We start from the raw sequence: 17,494 nt of genomic DNA on the forward strand, positions 1-17,494 counted from the left end.
AAAAAGTGTGGCAGGGGAATGAGAAGCTGCCGAATGGCTGTGGTGGTAGGCATATCAGCATCCCTGCGAGGGGAGGGGGAAGCAGCTTGTGGGGAAGTCGGGTTTAAATATACACTGTTCTATCTTTGTCCACCAATGGGGCAATTGAATTAAGAATTGAATCTGCCTCTGAAAATAAGTTCTTTGAAGATATTAAAAATTGCAGTTAAACTTTCAACGCATTTAATGTCCCAAAAACATAAATGAAAGTATACAAAATGAAAGCAATATAAAGTACACATATGAGAAATGTCAGTGATTAACAATTTTGTGTGGCATGACTGTGCTTTCAGGGTAGACACAGGAAAAGTGCAATTTTTTTCTCTTTGAAAACACTTACTATTATGTAAAGTACAGTGTGTCATTAGAAAACATTCTGAGAACCAAAGGGATGCCAGATTAGAATTTTCCAACTTAAAACCAGATGTTTGGTCTTCCTGATTTATTTTGTAAAGATATATCAAATGTAGCAGAGGAGAAAATGTAAGAAAAACAACCTGATTTAAGTGATTTTTAGTGATAGATAATGAAATACATAACAAAAATTCATAACTTTACAAAAGTTGTTGAATAATTCTGAAAAAAAAATAGTTACTCCATAAGACTGGGTTCATCATTTTGTGGACATTGTGAGCTAGCGCTCACTGAATGTGTTGGGGGACACTCACTTGGCAGCGTGATTAAGACACATAAAAGCAATTTTCCACTTAAACAGTCTCTCCAATTTATTTAGATACAGCATAAACCGGATAAAGTACAGTCTATTTCATTACAGCAACGAAAACTGCCTTTCATACAACCCCCTTGTCCGAGGTTACCTTCCAGGAGCTCCTTTCCACACGCTGACTTCTTGTCAGTCCTGACTTCCAGGGAAGCTGCCTTAGAGGGATCACTGACTCGTACTATGACTTGCTGCAGCCTGCCAGTTCCAGACCCACAGAAGGATGGTAGCTTCCCCAACGCAGTAGCCATCACAGACTCGGCAGATACATGGTCTCCACCATGTGCTATCCAGGAAGCCTGTACTCTTCCAGGATCTTCCAACACAGAGACCATGTGACCAAACAACAGTCTCATTATAATCCATGAGACACACCCCTTACAGGCTTACAGCACAGAGGACCTCAGCCTCTGCAATACATACCTGCCATTCACAGTAATGCCGTTCACTGTCTCACAACATGTAAAGCTCAGGGTGCAGGAGCTGCCTGCTAGTTTTTATTCTGGTCTATAAAATGGACCTAAACAGTACATATCACTGTTTTTTATAGTCTATCTGGAAAATGTTAGCTTTCTTGGCCAACAGATTTTTAACAGCCACTGTATCTTTACTGACTCCCTCCACTCATATATACATGCACATTTAGCTTAGCTGAGAGTGTATGTGTTTTTGATGGAGTTAAAATTCAACATGCACATTCTTTCTTTCTCTTGACATCACCCTTTTTTCCTTCTGACATAATTTGGGAGGAGGAGTGATTATCAGGAGTTAGGTATCTGAATCTGATACACGTCCAACAACTAAAACGTCTAAAAGGACCCTCATGCTTGAATCTCAAATATATGATTAATGTAATGTGATTTTAACTTACCAAGGAATCCATGTTAATATTCCTATTTATTTCATTCTGCAGAATTCTCTAGAGACCCTTAATAAAGCTATTGCTGGGTTTGTGGTTATGTCTGAGGAAATGGAGAGAATTTACAAAAGCTTTCTGAATAATCAGGTTCCTACACTGTGGGCTGATGCTGCTTATCCATCCCTGAAACCCTTAGGATCGTGGGTCAAAGATCTGCTTCTGAGGACATCATTTATTGATGTGAGTACCAGAAATTTTTACATAGTTGTTCTCAACTCGCTCTGTTTATTTCCTAAGTGATCTAAAGGAACCCAGAAATGAATAATACAATAAAACTTGTGTTTAGGATGTTCTGCACATTTCTGAAATCAGACAGTTTTTTTAACTAGGACTAGAGACTGGCAGACCCCTGGATGCTCGGGTCCTGCGGTTAGGCCCAACAGTTAAAAAAAAAAAAGTTCGGACTTCATTAACTTGAATGGGGGGCTGAATATCCAATGTTTGTCACACTGTCATGTGCATGACAGCGCGGCATCACCGCTTCTGATCGGGGGTAAAATCATTACCACCGGTCACACAGTCACGATTCCCACACTGTCAAATGACAGTGGGAGCCCGCAGATGTGATCAGAGGTATAAAGTTTACCTCCGGTCACTGACATCAGCTGATGGGATTACTGCTCCCATCAGCCGACGACTGCTGCTGATAATCACAGTGAGAGCAGGCTGCAGCTGATGGGAGTATTCATCAGCCGGCACCTGCACTCTAAATAAATAGTTAAAAAAAATGGTGTGGGTTCCCCTGTATTTTTGATAACAAAGCCAGGCAAAAAAGTCTCATGGTGCAGAGGCGAGTTCACCGTAGTTCAAATTCATCGCAGTGACATTCTCCCGGTGAACTGCAATGAACTCGTCTCTGCACCGTCAGACTTTCTCACTGTGCTAGTGGTGATCTCTCTGGAGGGAGGTCACCGCAGTTCATTGGCCTGGCTGGGAATGCAGCCTCAGTGACCTGCGGTAACTTCGATGAGTTCACCGCTGCTCACTGATGCTGCGCTCGCAGCAGCTCATTCATCAGTGGTTCTCAGCCTGGATGGTCGCATCGTGGCACCGTACAGGTTGAAAACTATCCCCAGATATGGATTGCGGCATCCTATCGTTGTTATTAGCGTAGCAGTAACAGGCATAGGCTGATGGGAACAGTATCCCCATCAGCCCAGGCCAGTGACCAGAGGTAAACTTTATACCTCCGATCACAGCTGCAGGCTCCTACCTATTGTTAGAGGAGGACCTGGGTCACTTGTTCCCTCAAACTAGATGACTGCAGCAAAGAGAAGTTTGAATGGAGCAGTGATCGAGCATGTGTACTGCCCAACTCAAAATCTATGATAAAAACATTGTTGAACCCTCTCCACAGTAAAACCCTACTAACTTAAAAGGTGTAATACTCCTTTAAAGTTTCTTAAACACATGCTCCTTATATTTTATCCATGAACAAGCTTGTACCATCAGAATGTATGTAGACAAATGTTCAACCCATGCTGCCTTCCTGCAGATATTGTTGACAAGGTCAACACTCAGAAACATTATTTTAATAGACTCCCAAATATTGTTATTTTACTGAGTTTTATGAAATCCCCCAAACACCGTTTTAAGCCACTTAGAGTAATATTCTCTGTCAAATTGCAATATGGTTACATAGATTGCTCTTGTTTCTAAATATTTCTAAACAAAATGCAGCATTATGCAGTAATTTTAAAGAGGACCTGCCACCAGGCAAACCTAGGTAATGGGAGGTTCAGATCTGCTCTCCTATTAGCCAAAGTTGTGCATTAAAAAATGTGCCATTTGGCAAATAGGAGCAATCATAAAATAACCCTTGCATATAGGGCTCAACTCCTTAAGACTTGCGTTTTGACTCATTCCACTTAAAGAATTAGATGTACCTTACAATTGGTGGGCATCATTACCAGAAATGTTACATTTGTGGCAAAATGTTTGCCTCTAAAATTGAGTAAATTATGATGAATTATATGGGTGAGTTTAGTCATTACTGTTATGAATGAGTCACCGAGGAGGAAAAACAAAAACAAGCTAAGCCACAGAAAACCAGAGGGGATGGTAACTAAGCGGATTGCAAACCCCTGATCCTATCCACACAACTAGCAGCAATAATAATAATCTTTATTTTTATATAGCGCTAACATATTCCGCAGCGCTTTACAGTTTTGCACACATTTTCATCACTGTCCCCGATGGGGCTCACAATCTAAATTCCCTATCAGTATGTCTTTGGAGTGTGGGAGGAAACCGGAGTACCCAGGGAAACACACGCAAACACGGGGAGAACATACAAACTCCTTGCAGATGTTGTCCTTGGTGGGATTCGAACCCAGGACTCCAGCGCTGCAAGGCTGCAGTGCTAACCACTGAGCCACCGAGCTGCCCCGTGGAGCCGTGGAGCGTAGCTACGATGATCCTAGATGCCTCGTCACAGCCGGAGAACTAAATAAACCTAAAGCAAGAAAAGGGGAAATCTAAACTGCCCCAGAGCAGACCCCAAAGCAATAGACAGCCCCCAAACATGTATTGTCGGTGAGACAAGATGAAAACACAAACACAAATAGAAAAATAGGCTGAGCAAACGATGGGGCCTACACTAACTAGAAAGGACAGGAAAGGAAAGATGCTGTCTGCAATCACGCACAAAACCCTACCAAAAAATGTCCAACACTTTCTGATAACAAAAACCCTGAAGTCACTAGACTTCAATTCCCTATATCAGCACTCTGGTATATTCTGGAGACAGAGCAAAAAGAGACCAATCTGATCAGGGACAAAAAGCAAACTGGCATAAACAGAGACATAAGAATGGAAAATTCAGCACAGCCCCAGCAGGGGCTGGCTGACAACAAAAACTGAGAAAACCAGACCAAATCTCATGTGAAAAAATAGTAGAGCACACTTAGCTTAAGAAAGCAGGAACAGAACTTGAAACCAGAACCTCAGGGCAGGAAAATCACCAGCACAGAATTAGGGAGTCGGCTGTCTTAAATCCAGTCAGAGACTCCTGATGTCCACTTACAGTCCTCCTCAGGTGGCAGGTCTCTGCCATTTAGATCAGCTTCATTACCTACTGTTACCACTAGAGAGAGCCCGGATGGAGAACTCATGACTCCTCTGTCAACACATCCATCTCCACCACCCTCACCAGAAGCCAGAGGTAAACCAGAAAATGAGTTCACAACAGTACCCCCCCTTGAGGAGGGGTCACTGAACCCTCATTCACGCCACCGGGCCGATCAGGATGGGACCTGTGAAAAGCACGAACCAATCTGTCGGCATGAATGTCAGAGGCAGGGACCCAAGAATTGTCCTCCTGGCCATAACCCTTCCACTTGACCAAATACTGGAGTATCCGTCTAGCCAGACGAGAATCCAGTATTTTCTCCACCTCATATTCCACATTACCCTCAACCAACACAGGGTCAGGAGGTGCCGCCAATGGAACCACTGGCTCAACAAACCTCTTAAACAGAGACTTATGAAACACGTTATGGATCTTAAATGTAACTGGAAGAGCCAATCGAAAAGAAACCGGGTTAAGAATCTCCAAAATCCTATAAGGTCCAATAAATCTTGGCTTGAACATAGGAGACGCAACCTTCATAGAGATATTTTTTGACGACAACCAAACCATATCACCCACTTTAAACCAGGGACCAATGGTCTTATGCTGGTTGGAAAACCGCTGGGCCTTTTCTTGAGAGAGGGACAACTTATCCACCACTTGGTCACAAATCTGCTGCATTCTCTCTACCACAGTGTCAACACCTGGGCAGGCTGAAGATTCCACTTGCCCTGAAGAAAATCGAGGATGAAACCCAAAGTTACAGAAAAAGGGCGATCAATGTGGCAGAACTAGCTCTATTATTTAGGGCGAATTCGGCCAAGGGCAAAAATGAGACCCAATCATCCTGATCAGCAGATATAAAACATCTCAAATAAGACTCCAAAGTCTGGTTTGTTCTCTAAGTCTGCCCATTGGTCTGTGGGTGAAACGCAGAGGTGAAGGATAACTGAATTCCCAGCTTGGAACAAAAAGCTTTCCAAAATCTGGAGACAAACTGGACTCCTCTGTCCGACACAATGTTCTCAGGAATCCCATGCAACCGAACCACCTGTTGTAAAACAAGGGCACCAACTCTGAGGAAGATGGCATCTTTGGGAGTGGTACAAGATGGACCATCTTAGAAAATCTATCACAAATCACCCAGATAACAGTCATTCTCTGAGAGACAGGAAGATCAGAAATAAAATCCATTGAGATATGGGTCCATGGCCTCTTGGGCACTGGCAAGGGCATCAACAACCCACTAGAACGAGAACAGGGTTTAGACCGGGAAAAAGTCCCACAAGACTGCACAAAATTCCTGACATCACGAGATAAGGCGGGCCACCAAAAAGACCGACTCACCAAATATCTGGTACCAAAAATACCTGGATGACCAGCCAATGCGGAGCAATGAACTTCAGACATCACTCTCTTCCTCCACTGGTCAGGAACATACAATTTTCCCATAGGACAACGCTCAGGTTTGTCCTCCTGAAATTCTTCCAGGGCACGTCTAAAATCGGGCGAGATGGCAGAAAGAACTACCCCCTCACCTAGGATGGTAATAGGTTTGGTCAAAATAGGTGAATCAGCAAAGAAACTCCTAGAAAGGGCGTCTGCCTTAACATTCTTAGTGCCCGGAAGAAAGGAGACCACAAAATCAAAACGCGTGAAAAACAAGGCCCACCTAGCCTGTCTAGGATTCAAGCGTTTGGCCGACTCCATGTAAATCAAATTCTTGTGGTCAGTAAGGACCACAACTTGATGTCTAGCTCCCTCCAACCAATGTCTCCACTCCTCGAATGCCCATTTCATGGCCAACAATTCCCGATTCCCCACATCATAGTTGTGTTCAGATGTGGAGAACTTTCGGGAAAAGAAGGCACAGGGATTCATTTTAGAAGTCACCGGATCTTTTTGGGACAAAACAGCTCCTGCACCAATCTCCGAAGCATCTACCTCTACCTGAAATGGAAGTGAGACATCAGGTTGCCGTAAAACCGGAGCAGAAGTGAACCTCCGCTTCAGCTCCTGAAATGCCAAAACAGCCTCTGGAGACCAATTCAGCACATAAGCGCCCTTCTTGGTCAGATCAGTCAGAGGTTTGGCAATACCAGAAAAATTAGCTATAAATTTACGATAAAATTTAGCAAAACCCAAAAACTTCTGTAGAGCCTTCAAAGAAGTGGGCTGAACCCAATCATAAATGGCCTGTACCTTAGCCGGGTCCATTTCAATAGTTGATGGAGACAAAATAAATCCCAAAAATGAAATCCTCTGTACACCAAAAAGGCATTTCGATTCCTTATCATACAGGGAATTCTCCTTCAAAATCCGAAACACAGTTCGAACATGTTCCACATGAGAATCCAATCCCTGGAAAACTGGAAAAGATCAGAATATCATCCAAACAGATGATCAAAAACTTATCCACAAAGTCCCGGAAAATATCATTCATGAAGGATTGGAAGACAAAAGGGGCATTAGTGAGCACAAAAGGCATCACCAGGTACTCAAAATGTCCCTCCGGAGTATTAAACGCCGTCTTCCATTCATCCCCATGCTTGATGCGAATAAGATTATACGCCCCCCTGAGGTCAAGCTTAGTAAACCAGCAGGCACCTATAACTCTGGAGAATAAATCAGAAATCAGGGGTAACGGATACTGATATTTAACCGTAATCTTGTTAAGGGAACGATAGTCAATACAAGGCCTTAATGAACCATCTTTCTTAGCCACGAAAAAAAAACAGCACCTAAGGGTGAAGAGGATGGTCTAATATGACCCTTCTCCAATGACTCCTTAATATAAGATCGCATAGCCTCGTGTTCAGGTACAGATAAGTTGAAAAGCCGACCCTTGGGAAATTTACACCCAGGCCTCAACTCAATTGCACAATCATAATTCCTATGAGGAGTCAGGGACGCAGACTTTCACTAAATACATCAGAAAAATAAGCCAAATAGTCAGGAACATCATGAGACTGGGGAGAGGTGGAGAAAACAGGAGTGTCACCAAGAGCACACCGACAGCCCCAACTCACCACAGACACAGATTTCCAATCCAAAATTGGATTATGGATTTGCAACCAGGGAAAACCCAGAACAATGGTATCATGCAAATTATGCAGTACCAAAAATCTTCAATTTTCTTGGTGGTTTGGGGCGACCTGCATTATCACCTGGGTCCAAAACTGAGGTTTATTCTCCGCCAAAGGAGTAGCATCAATACCCCTCAAAGGAATAGGCATCCGCAGAGGTATCATGGGAAAACCACAACATTTAGCAAAATCCAAATCCATCAGATTCAAAGCCGCTCCTGAATCCACAAAAGTCTTGGCGGAAAATGTGGATAAGGAGCAGATCAGAGTAATTGCCAAAAGAAACTTAGGTTGTACGCCACACACAGCAAATGTGTGTGCAAAACCTTTCTCTCGTTTAGGGCAGACAGAAATAATATGAGAGGCATCTCCACAGAAAAAACACAGCTTATTACGCCTTCTATACTCCTGACGTTGCACCCTAGACAAAGCTCTATCACATTGCATAGGTTCAGACATTTGTTCAAAAGGTGGCAACACCTCTCGTGTAGTTTTACGTTCACGTAAACGCCGATCAACTTCAATGACTAATGACATAGAATCGTCAAGACCAGAGGGAACAGGAAATCCCACCATAATATCTTTTACAGTTTCTGATAAACCCTTGCGAAAGAGAGCTGCCAAGGCACCATCATTCCATGTAGTAAGGAACGCACACTTTCCGAATTTTTGACAGTATAACTCTGCAGAATCCTGACCCTGGTTCAATGCCAATAGGGCTTTCTCAGCTTGATCAGTAGCATTAGGTTCATCATACAACAACCCCAAGGCCTGAAAAAATGTATCCACATTTGTCAGAATAGGATCTTCAGGTGTCAAAGAAAACGCCCAATCCTGGGGATCGCCGCGCAGCAAGGAGATGGCAATTTTAACCTGCTGTGCAGAGCTCCCCGCTTCAAGGCAAGAAATAATTTACAATTATTCTTAAAATTAAAAAATTTAGACCGATCCCCAGAAAACACATCAGGAGTAGGGATTTTGGGTTCAACCGCATGTGATTGAGCGAGATAGGCAGAAATTCCCCGCACTTCAGCAGCGAGCTGCTCCACACAATCAGACAATTGCTTAATCTCCATTAAGGAAAAAATCCTACTATGGCCCCAGAGAAAAAGAGGAAAAAATGCATAAAAAAAAAATTCTGACACTTTTTTTTTCCTGCTTTTGAGTACCCTAGAATCTGCGGTATGGCTGGTGATTCTGTTATGAATGAGTCACCGAGGAGGAAAAACAAAAACAAGCTAAGCCACAGAAAACCAGAGGGGTTGGTAACTAAGCGGATTGCAGACCCCTGATCCTATCCACACAACTAGCAGTAGCCGTGGAGCGTACCTATGATGATCCTAGATGCCTCGTCACAGCCGGAGAACTAAATAAACCTAAAACAAGAAAAGGGGAAATCTAAAACTGCCCCAGAGCAGACCCCAAAGCAATAGACAGCCCCCAAACATGTATTGTCAGTGAGACAAGATGAAAACACAAACACAGATAGAAAAATAGGCTGAGCAAACGATGGGGCCCACACTAACTAGAAAGGACAGGAAAGGAAAGATGCTGTCTGCAATCACGCACAAAACCCTACCAAAAAATGTCCAACACTTTCTGATAACAAAAACCCTGAAGTCACTAGACTTCAATTCCCTATATCAGCACTCTGGTATATTCTGAAGACAGAGCAAAAAGAGACCAATCTGATCAGGGACAAAAAGCAAACTGGCATAAACAGAGACATAAGAATGGAAAATTCAGCACAGCCCCATCAGGGGCTGGCTGACAACAAAAACTGAGAAAACTAGACCAAATCTCATGTGAAAAAATAGCAGAGCACACTTAGCTTGAGAAGGCAGGAACAAAACTGGAAACCAGAACCTCAGGGCAGGAAAATCACCAGCACAGAATTAGGGAGTCGGCTGTCTTAAATCCAGTCAGAGACTCTTGATGTCCACTCACAGTCCTCCTCCTCAGGTGGCAGGTCTCTGCCTTTTAGATCAGCTTCATTACCTACTGTTACCACTAGAGGGAGCTCGGATGGAGAACTCACGGCTCCTCTGTCAACACATCCAGCTCCACCACCCTCACCAGAAGCCAGAGGTAAACCAGAAATTGAGTTCACAACACATGGCATCTTCTGAGCTGTGTAAAAACGTTGCGACATTAGAAAGTCTTTGATACCAGAAAACTGGTGGAAGAATTTCATAATCGGCGAGTTCCCCCCTCATCTACTCTCACTGCTTGACAACTGACTGCTTTATATCTACAAAAGCAGCAGCCCACTAATCACTGTGAGGGGGGCAGGACAGATATGCATTGCAGAAAACTCTGGATTCAGTTGCAGGGGCAGAACTGCTGCAGATAATCTGCAACATCAAAAACTCATTAAAGATGTATTCTCATATTATTAAATTTATTTTGTCAGACAGTATGAAAAAAAAGCAATTTTGCACGTGCCTTGCTTTTTCTATTAGTTGTCATTTTCTTCCAATGAGAGCTTTTACGGTGAAGGAAATAATTATTTGATCCCTTGTTGGCTTTGTAAGTTTGCCCACTGACAAAGATTTGAACAGTCTATAATTTTAAGGGTAGGTTAATTTTAACATTGAAAGATAGAATATCAAAACTAAAATACAGAAAATCACATTGTATAAATTATATAAATTAATTTGCATTTTGCAGTGAGAAATAAGTGTTTGATCCCTCTGGCAAACAAGACTTAATACATGGTGGCAAAACCCTAGTTGGCAAGCACAGCAGTCAAACGTTTTTTGTAGTTGATGATGAAGTTTGTGCACATGTCAGGAGGAATTTTGGTCCACTCCTCTTTGCAGATGATCTCTAAATCATTAAGATTTTGAGGCTGTCGCTTGGCATCTCAGAGCTTCAACTTCCTCCATAAGTTTTCTATGGGATTAAGGTCTGTAGACTGGCTAGGACACTCCATGACCTTAATGTGCTTCATTTTGAGCCACTCCTTTATTGCCTTGGCTGTATGTTTTGGGTCATTGTCTTGCTGGAAGACCCAGCCACGACCCATTTTTAATGTCCTGGTGGAGGGAAGGAGGTTATCACTAAGGATTTTAAGGTACATGGCTGCATCCATTCTCCCATTGATGCAGTGAAGTAGTCCTGTGCTCCTAGCAGAGAAATACCCCCAAAACATAATGTTTCCACTTCCATGCTTGACAGTGGGGACAGTGTTCTTTGGGTCAGAGACAGTATTTCTCTTCCTCCAAACATGGCCAGTTGAATTAATGCCAAAGAGCTCAATTTTTGTCTAATCTGACCACAGCACCTTCTCCCAATCACTCACAAAATCATCCAGGTGTTTATTGTCAAGCTACAGATGAGCCTGCATATGTGCCTTCTTGAGCAGGGGGACCTTGCGGGCACTGCAGGATTTTAAACCTTAATGGCGTAATGTGTTACCAATGGTTTTCTTGGTGACTGTGGTCACAGATTCCTTGAGATCATTAACAAGTTCCCCCGTGAAGTTTAAGGCTGATCTCTCACCTTCCTCATGATCAAGGATAGCCCACAAGGTGAGATTTTGCATGATGCCCTAGATCAATGTCGATTGACAGTCATTTTGTTTTTCTTCCATTTTCTTACTATAGCACCTACAGTTGTCTCCTTCTCACTCAGCGCTTTGCGTATGGTTTTGTAGCCCATTCCAGCTTTGAACAGGTCTATGATCTTGTCCCTGACATCCTTAGAAAGGTCTTTGGTCTTGCCCTTGTTGTAGAGGTTAGAGTCTGACTGATTAATTGAGTCTGTGGACAGGAGTCTTTTATGAAGGTGACTATGTAAGGATCCCGTCACACACAGCGATCTCGCTAGCGAGATCGCTGATTTTGTGACACATCAGCGATCTCGCCGACGAGATCGCTGTGTGTGACGGGGATAAGCGATCTGCCCCTCTGCCGGTTATCGCTGATCATGCTCAAGCGGCCTGGGCTGTTTTTCCATCGCTGGTCTCCCGCTGCCCAGCACGCATCACTGCGTGTGGCAGCGAGAGACCAGCAATCAGCGACGCTGGTTTCTAATGTAAGTGTTGGGTATCCAGGAGCCGCGGCTCCTGGATACCCGCTGTTTACCTTGGAAACTGGCGTATACGCTGATTTCCAAGGTAAACAGCGGGTATCCATGAGTCGCGCGTCTCCTAGATACCCGATGTTTACCTTGGAAACCAGGGTGTACATCGGTTTCCAAGGTAAACAACGGGTATCCTGGAGCCGCGGCTCCTGGATACCCGATGTTTACATTAGAAACCAGTGTCCAGCGTCGCTGGTCCTGATCGCTGGGGCTGTCTAACGATGTCCCAGTGATCCCATCCATGTCAGATCGTTGGTGGGATTGCTGGGACATCGTTATGTGTGACGGGGGCTTAAGACAGCTGTCTTTAATGCAGGTAAAGAGCTGATTAGGAGCATCTAACTGGTCTGTAGGAGCCAGAACGCTTAATGATTGATAGAGGATCAAATACTTATTTCTCACTGCAAAGTGCAAGTAAATTTATATAATTTATACAATATGATTTTATGGATTTTATTTTTGATGTTCTATCTCTCAATGTTAAAATTAACCGACCCTTAAAATTATAGACTGTTCATGTCTTTGTCAGTGGGCAAACTTACAAAATCTGCAAGGGATCAAATAATTATTTCCTTCACTGTATGTTTAATGGTGCACATCTGGTTTCAAAGGTGCTCAGCCATTAGTGCCTACCCAAACCCTAACCAAGAGTGTGCAGTAGTTACATTCTAGCAGAGAGGTTAACTCTTAACATACCAGTGACTTCTCTCCAGCCCAATGATTTCTAAACAGCAGTTAGATGTTCACCTTCCAGTTCCTGCTTGCTGTTATAAATCTTGCAAAATCACCAGCTCCCACTTTTACCAGTTTCAGTGCAGGTCTCCTAATGAGGGCTATAACTTTTCCTGTGTGCTTGTTCAAATGCCTTTTTATCTCTATATGTAAATTCAGTAATACCAGTGTAGACTCAATACAAACCACTGATATCTGAATGTGTTACAGCAGAACTTGTGCTTTATAGTTCTACTAATACTAAAGCCCTTCTCACCAGAACTGTCACTCAAGGAGGAGTGCCTGCCCTGCTGGAAACCATGAAGTAAGGAGGCACCATAGCTATGAGCTGCTCAATAGACAACTTAAGAATTACCCTCTTACTGTCTTATACGTTTCTCTTTCAAAAGTTTTGATAAAAATACTCAAGTTATTTAACTATTCCCTGTTACAGAGGAAACAAATAAATGCAAATGATACAGTGATGTAAAATTTATAGGCAAAAAAGTTTCTGCTAAAGAACATTTATGCTGTATTTGTTTAGGACATACTTTTTTTTGTCATAGGCATGGATTCGCCAAGGTCAGCCAAAGTCATTCTGGATTTCAGGATTCTTCTTCCCTCAAGGTTTCCTGACAGGTAAAACATCTGTATATGGCATAGTTTAGGTAAAACCTTTTTGTACATTTCTGAAAAACAGAGTAAAAGATTAGAGTTGAGTGAACCCGAACTGTAAAGTTTGGGATTCGTACCAGACACCTGGTGTTCAGTGCTGAATTCCGAACATGAATTCCATCTTACTGTTTGGCTTTGGTGCCGAATAAAGTTTGTTGAAAGGCTGCAGCGCAGCCAATCAAGAAGATTTTCTTCTGTGGGCACTTCTGGAGCCATCACATCCATACCAAGTATAAACGCTGGATCATGGGTTGTGCCACCATTTTTATTCTCAGTCTGGTGCAGAGTGCCCTAGCAGCCTGGTGCAGCGTCTCCTAACAACATGATGCAGTGTGCTCTAACATTCTTGTGCAGCGTGCCTTAACAGCCCGGTGAACAGTGCCATAACAGTCTGGTGTAGAGTGCCCTAACAACCTGGTGCAGAGTGTTCTAACAACCTGGTGTAGACTGCCCTAACAACCTGTTGTAAAGTACCCTAACAGCCTGGTGCTGAGTGCCATATGAGCCTGGTACAGAGTGCCATACAAGCCTGGTGCAGAACATGTAGAGGCGGTTTTAGATTGGATGGCTAAGTGTGCCACCAGTTCGTTCATATTATCTTCTACATGGTCCTCTGCTGAAAGTGCAGAGTTGGCAGCTGCGGACCATGGTCATCTGGCCTCCACCTCACTCCTTTGCAAATCAGCCAAGCAGTCTGAGCCCCAAGTCATGCAGCAGTCTCTTCTGCTCTTTGATGACTCCGCTGGCTGGGGTTCCTTGGGCCATCCACCTGGCTTTGCCCCACAAGTAGAAGAGATTGAGTGAACTGGTGCACATGAGCCAATAAATGCTGCTGTCTCTTAGCAACAACCGCCGAGGTGCCCGGATTGTTACCATTGTTGATTACTGGGTGGCCCCCCCTGTTGGATTCCCACTACAAGCACAACATACCATCCTCACTTTTGTCATTGGAGCAAGATCAGAAAATGCGGGAATAAAAGCACACTCTGTTAGACTCTCTACTGACGGCATTCCCACCTGACAGTGGGGTGCTCAGTGGAAGAACAAGGCAGAGAGGAGGCGGAAGTCCTCAGCATGCCACAATATTCGGCACCACCTTCTGATACAGCCAGTATTAGCAGGAGGCAGCAATTCAACAACATGGTGGAAGTGTACATGTCCACATATCTCTATGTAATGAGAGATGGGTCTGCCCACACATGGCCTGAGCTTGCACTTTATGCCTTATAAGTGCTGGCCTGCCCTGCAGCAAGGCCACTGTCGGAATAAGTGTTTAGCAAGGCAGGGGTTGTGATCACAGACAGGCCCATACACCTGTCCAAAGTCATCTTGGACAAGCTCACAGTCATTAAATTGGCTGACTTGAGAAGTATACTAACCACACCTAGCCATTGTTATACTACACTGCAATTTGTTAGTTCTATTTGCCATTGCCAATGTTTTGAAGCCTTCCCAAATTTAAAAGTAAATAAAAAACAGTGTTGGCTATCTCCTCAGCATCTTCCATCTACACTGCCACGTCCACCTCCACTTTCTGCTCAACCTCCTATTCCATTTGGACTACCACCTCCTAGTTCAAGATTGGTATTTTAATTTTTTTTTATTTCTATGCTATTTTAAGTAATTTCCGTAAAAAAAAATACAACCCTCAGTCCCCCCCCCAAAAAAAAAACAAAAAACAAAAACCTCTGTGTCTTCCACCTACAACACCACATCCAGCTCCTTTTCAACCTTCTCCTCCATTTGGACCTCCGCCTCCTGGTTCAAGATTCTTATTTATTCCATGTTATTTTAAATAATTTCCCTAAAAAAATAAAAAAATCTCACTATAACAGTGTTGATTACTTCCTCCAGTGCCTCTTCCACCTATATCTCCATGTCAACTTCCACCTACATCACCATGTCAACTTGCACCTTCTCCTCAACCTCCACCTCCACTTGGACCTCCGCCTCCTAGTTCAATATTGTTGTTTTTAACTTTTTTTTCTTTGTTATTTTAAGTCATTTCCTTAAAAAATACAACCCTAACCCCCAAAAGAAAACAAAAAACCCCACAAAAAAACGTTGGCTACCTTAGCCTTTTCTACCTACACCGCAACATTCACTTCCACCTTCTCCACTTGGACCTCCAAGTGGAGGTCCTCGTGGTTCAAGATTGTTATTTTGGATTTTATTTATTATATGATATTTAACTAATTTCCCTAAAAAAATACAAAAAACACCCCCAAAAAGCACAAAAACAGTGTTGGCTACCTCCTCCTCCGCCTCTTCCACCTACACTGCCACATCCACCTCCTCCTCCACTTGGACCTCTATGTCTTGGTTCACGATTGTTATCTTTTACTTTTTTTATGTTCTGTGTCATTTTACGTAATTTCTCCACCCAAAAAAACAGTGTTGGCTACCTCCTTCCTCGCCTCTTCCACATACACCGCTCTGCCAGCATCCACCTCTTGCGCCTCAAGGTTCAAGTTTAATATTTTTTTATTCTGTGTTATTTTAAGTCATTTTCATATCCATATTTGTTTGCAGACAATTGTCCTGCTCTTACCGCCATTTAACTTCCTTCTTCAGCCCCCTAGCCCTTGCCTCGACCATTTTACAGGACCAAAATTTGGGTCTCCATTGGCTTCTATGGAGTTTAGGTCTGGACTCAAGTTTTGATCAAGTTCTGGTGCCCAAACCAAACTTTGGATTACAGTTCGGCCTAACCATACGAACCTGAACATCCACTGGTCCTCTCATCCTTATAAAATATTGTAATTTTTGAATCTCTACCTACTAAAATCATGTTTAGTGTTATGTTTAGTAACTTATATTTTCCATTTCCTGCAAAGCCATTAAATCATAGAACTTAGAACATGCATACAATAGGTAGAAATCTATATAATTTGAAAGACCAGCATGTAATGCTGCATTTTCCCTGGTGCCCTTGGTGCACCAAGGTGAAATATGCAGCTTACTGTGTCTTCCTCACATAATATTAGCTAATTGCTAGGGTAAGAAGCTGGCTTCCTCTTGAAAAGATGTTGATTTCATGAGCAACCCTTTTAAATTATAAAATTCTTCCATTATGAAAAGCTTTGTAGCTTATTTAATGACCTGGTGGTGAAAGTAGTTTTATAGGGAAATGTGTAGTTTCCACAGTCATTTATATATTACATACATGTGTTTGTATAAAGTGAATTTCTAAAAAAAAAACCTCAATTATGAAAATCATTAAACAAAACAAAATTGCCAAAAAGATGTCATTGTGTTGTGTCAAAAAAGTAAAGTCATCCCTTACCAGGGATGTAGCGACCACAGTTGCAGAGGTCATGACCACGACATGATGGTGAGGGGTCTGCTGACAATAGCACAAACATCAAGTGGTTATGCGTCCTTGGACTCACATTTAGCTGAAGTGTAAATTCAGCGCAGAGACCAGTCAGAATGTGGGATATATATACCAGGATGGGGCCCAGTATAAGGGACATATAAACCAGGATGGAGCCCAGGATAAGGGGCATATATACCAGGATGGAGGACATATGTATACCATAATGGGGCAAGGATGAGGGACATGTATATGACGATGGAGGGCATATATATACCAGGAGGGGGCCAGGATGAGGGACATATATGTACAGTGGGGGGAATAAATATTTGATACACTGCAGGTTTTGCAAGTTTTCCCACCTTCAAAGAATGGCGAGGCCTGTAATTTTTATCGTTGGTACATTTCAACTGAGAGACAGAATCTAAAAGTAAAAAACAGAAAATCACATTTTATAATTTTTAAATAATTAAATTTCATTTTATTGCATGAAATAAGTATTTGTTCACCTACCAACCAGCAAGAATTCTGGCTCTCACAGACCTTTTAGTTTTTCTTTAAGAAGCCCTCCTACTTTGCACTGATTACTTGTATTATTTGCACCTGTTTGAACTGGTTGCCTGTATCAAAGAGACCTGTCCATAGACTCAATCAATCACATTCCAATCTCTCCACCATGGCCAAGACCAAAGAGCTATCTAAAGATACCAGAGACAAAATTGTAGACCTGCCTAAGGCTGGGATTGGCAACAGAACAATAGTCAAGCAGCTTGGTGAGAAGGCAACAACTTGTAACAATTATGAAGATACTATGGAATCTGATTGCATAGGATAAGAACGAATCTGAGACTGAAGTTGTGATGAAATAAAC

At 42.8% G+C, this 17,494-nt stretch overlaps 1 protein-coding gene across 1 annotated transcript in view; it reads left to right on the forward strand.

The window, feature by feature from the left end:
• DNAH6 (dynein axonemal heavy chain 6) overlaps positions 1–17,494 on the forward strand; it is a 570,270-nt gene that overhangs the window by 541,612 nt on the left and 11,164 nt on the right. Inside the window, exons 73-74 of the mRNA XM_073542156.1 lie at positions 1,674–1,859; positions 13,199–13,271. Of these exons, the coding sequence (XP_073398257.1) occupies positions 1,674–1,859; positions 13,199–13,271 (259 nt within the window). The remainder of the gene's footprint in view (positions 1–1,673; positions 1,860–13,198; positions 13,272–17,494) is intronic.

Source organism: Dendrobates tinctorius, unplaced genomic scaffold (assembly GCF_039654945.1).
Source record: "Dendrobates tinctorius isolate UK_male_01 unplaced genomic scaffold, ASM3965494v1 ptg000011l, whole genome shotgun sequence".
NCBI lineage: Eukaryota > Metazoa > Chordata > Amphibia > Anura > Dendrobatidae > Dendrobates > Dendrobates tinctorius.